The sequence below is a fragment of the Morone saxatilis genome, unplaced genomic scaffold, assembly GCF_004916995.1.
Source record: "Morone saxatilis isolate NCDOM2014 unplaced genomic scaffold, NCSU_SB_2.0 Contig3, whole genome shotgun sequence".
Taxonomy (NCBI): Eukaryota; Metazoa; Chordata; class Actinopteri; family Moronidae; genus Morone; species Morone saxatilis.
Genome location: NW_023339873.1, coordinates 457267 through 459805, shown reverse-complemented (window position 1 = coordinate 459805; position 2539 = coordinate 457267). Strand labels below are relative to the sequence as shown.

At 40.8% G+C, this 2539-nt stretch overlaps 1 protein-coding gene across 2 annotated transcripts in view; it reads left to right on the top strand.

The window, feature by feature from the left end:
- Positions 1 to 2539, top strand: part of scfd1 (sec1 family domain containing 1) — a gene marked incomplete at its 5' end in the record, with an annotated part of 27547 nt that overhangs the window by 16750 nt on the left and 8258 nt on the right. The window contains 5 exon segments of one of the 2 annotated variants that reach the window (XM_035673461.1): positions 460 to 512; positions 643 to 676; positions 1301 to 1366; positions 1522 to 1590; positions 2057 to 2122. In XM_035673461.1, coding sequence (XP_035529354.1) covers positions 460 to 512; positions 643 to 676; positions 1301 to 1366; positions 1522 to 1590; positions 2057 to 2080 — 246 coding nt within the window. 2 annotated transcript variants of the gene reach the window in all.

The following is a 2539-nucleotide window of genomic DNA, read 5'->3' as shown; positions in this document are numbered from 1 at the left end:
ATCACCAGCAGAGGGCGCTGCACAGCGACCTGTAGAATATGAGACGCCGGCTGTGAAACAGAATAATAAAGTAATAGTTCAGCATAGGTCCGGATGTTGTTAGCTTAGCTTAGCATAATGAGTGGAAAGCCAGCCGCAACCTCTGTGGCTGCCATTGAAGCCAACGCTGCAGTTCCTCTGACGTCCACTAGAGGCTCCAGCAGTGAGTCAGTCTCCATAAGGACCCATTTTAAACTGCCAATATTTCCAGAAAGCCTCCAAAGCTCTTAGTCCTGGCTGTGAGGACAGACCGGAGCCTTTGGTCAGAGGATCGGTATGCAGAAGTATAACTTTCTGTTTGTTTGATGTATTCATGTCTTCCTTATGTTTTCACCACGAATGGAAGACAGTAAGTGGCTGAAGCATCCAGACTTGAGTCAGTGAAGCCCGATAATGTATTTATCTGTGTTGATCTTCCAGGAAACAGACGACTATCGGTACTTCGACCCGAAGATGCTGCGAGGCAGCGAGAGGTACGATGGGTTCGCTCAGTGGAGCTGCTGACCGTCAGTCAGTGAGACGCTCAGCTGCCTGTTGACTGCTAGAAAGCTCAGGAATGTCTTCATCATCCTCACTCCTCCTCTTCCTCTCCTTCTCTTTCAGCTCCATTCCCAGGAACAAGAACCCGTTTCAGGAGGTGAGTCTGTTTCTGGACTGAAGTTTGATTGATGAGTTGTTTCCAAACGGAGGCTGAACTGCTGCTCCAGTTTCTCTTCACTTCATTCATGAATTCAGAATACTTCAAAACTCATCTTCAATTCTTATCTCTAACAGATTGTAAGAACCATATTAATCAATAAATACAGTAATGATTAACACTTTTCAGTAGATTATCAATAGTTTGACTTCAATGCAAAAAGAAACAAAAAGTTGATCAATTCAACCTTTTTCTTTCTTGTCTATATTAAAAATGATCAATATTGACAATATTCAGCTATATCAGCTATATCGCCATCATTTATTGATCCAGATAATATAGACTTTATTGATCCCACACTGGGGAATTCACTTTACACACTGTAGTTATTTTAACTGGAACACAAACTGTGAAAAGATTGTTGATGAAGCAGCTTTTACTAGTAATTTAAAGTGACACTTACCTAGTTTGACCTTTCCTGATTAAGTACTGTTTCTTTTTGTTTCACAATACAAATAAAAAGAACAACATTAAAGCTGCAAGCAGCGATGATCGGGCCCTCGCTGTCGTTAAACGTTTGTTCCTGATCCAGCGGCTCACTGGTGTCCTGTTTATCTGTTTCAGGCCATCGTGTTCGTGGTCGGAGGAGGAAACTACATCGAGTACCAGAACCTGGTGGATTACGCCAAGGTACTGTAATACTGCGAGTAACTTTCTTCTGCTGTTCACTTTACAATTGGTTAGAAAAATGTAAGATCGATACATTATTTGATGACTAACGGATGTTTTGAGAACCTGATGTGAGATCAATGTAAAGCGGCAGATGATCTGATGACTGTTTTCAGGTCAAACAGGGGAAGAAAGTTGTTTACGGCTGCAGTGAACTCTTCAACGCCGCTCAGTTCATCAAACAGGTGAGTCACACCTGCTCCATTCATCTAAAGTGTCCCAGTTATATACAGCAGAGTGTGTGCCCGCCTCCTTTTTAGATGTGTACACTGTTACTGTACTGAAGTACAAACTGGAGTTTTTCCTTTTTATGCAACTTTATCCTTCACTCCACTACAATTCTCTGATGGTGTGTTCACCTTTTAATCTGGTTTAGTGCTGCAGTATGAGACACAATGAACAGATTTGACTAATTTCATGTCAATAAATGGATCAAAATGATGCTGAAATAACTCCATCATGATGTTCTGAACTCAGACTCTGTCGGTCTGTCTGCAAGACGACTGTTACCCTTGTTTTCTGAATTGAGTTTGGTTGATCAGTAACTTTGGTCACTGTAAAATTTAGTCTGATTTCTTCCCTTCCTTTTTCTACATCACTACATTTTACATTTTGCTGATAATATTTCTCCCACTGCTGTCCTCTCCGCAGCTCTCCCAACTGGGCCAAAAGTGACGTGGACACCAACAATATGTGAACCTCTCTCTCTCTCTCTCTCGAGGTCGTAGCTGATCTCTTTATTCCAGTTGTTTTATATCGAACTCTGTTCTGTAAATTGATTAAACGTTTCCTGTCTTCACTGTAATTTCTGTCTCTTCCAGTCAGCACTAATAAATCTAAACGGTCTCAGCTCACAGCGGCTTCACTCTTTCTTGTTTGGGTGCAGAGTTTGTATCTTCACACCTTTCCTCATGTGAACCAGTTGTTTTGGTGTTTGAAATCAATACTATGAACAAAATACTATAGAGATGTAAAATAAATGAGTTAAAGTGACTATCAACCATTTATAATCTGTATCAATAAAACAGGCAAACAGGAAACAAGCTAGATGGTGAACAGTGAAATGATTCTGCATATGGAGACAAACACACATCACCAAAACCAAATATACTGTAAACAACAAAGATTCCACTC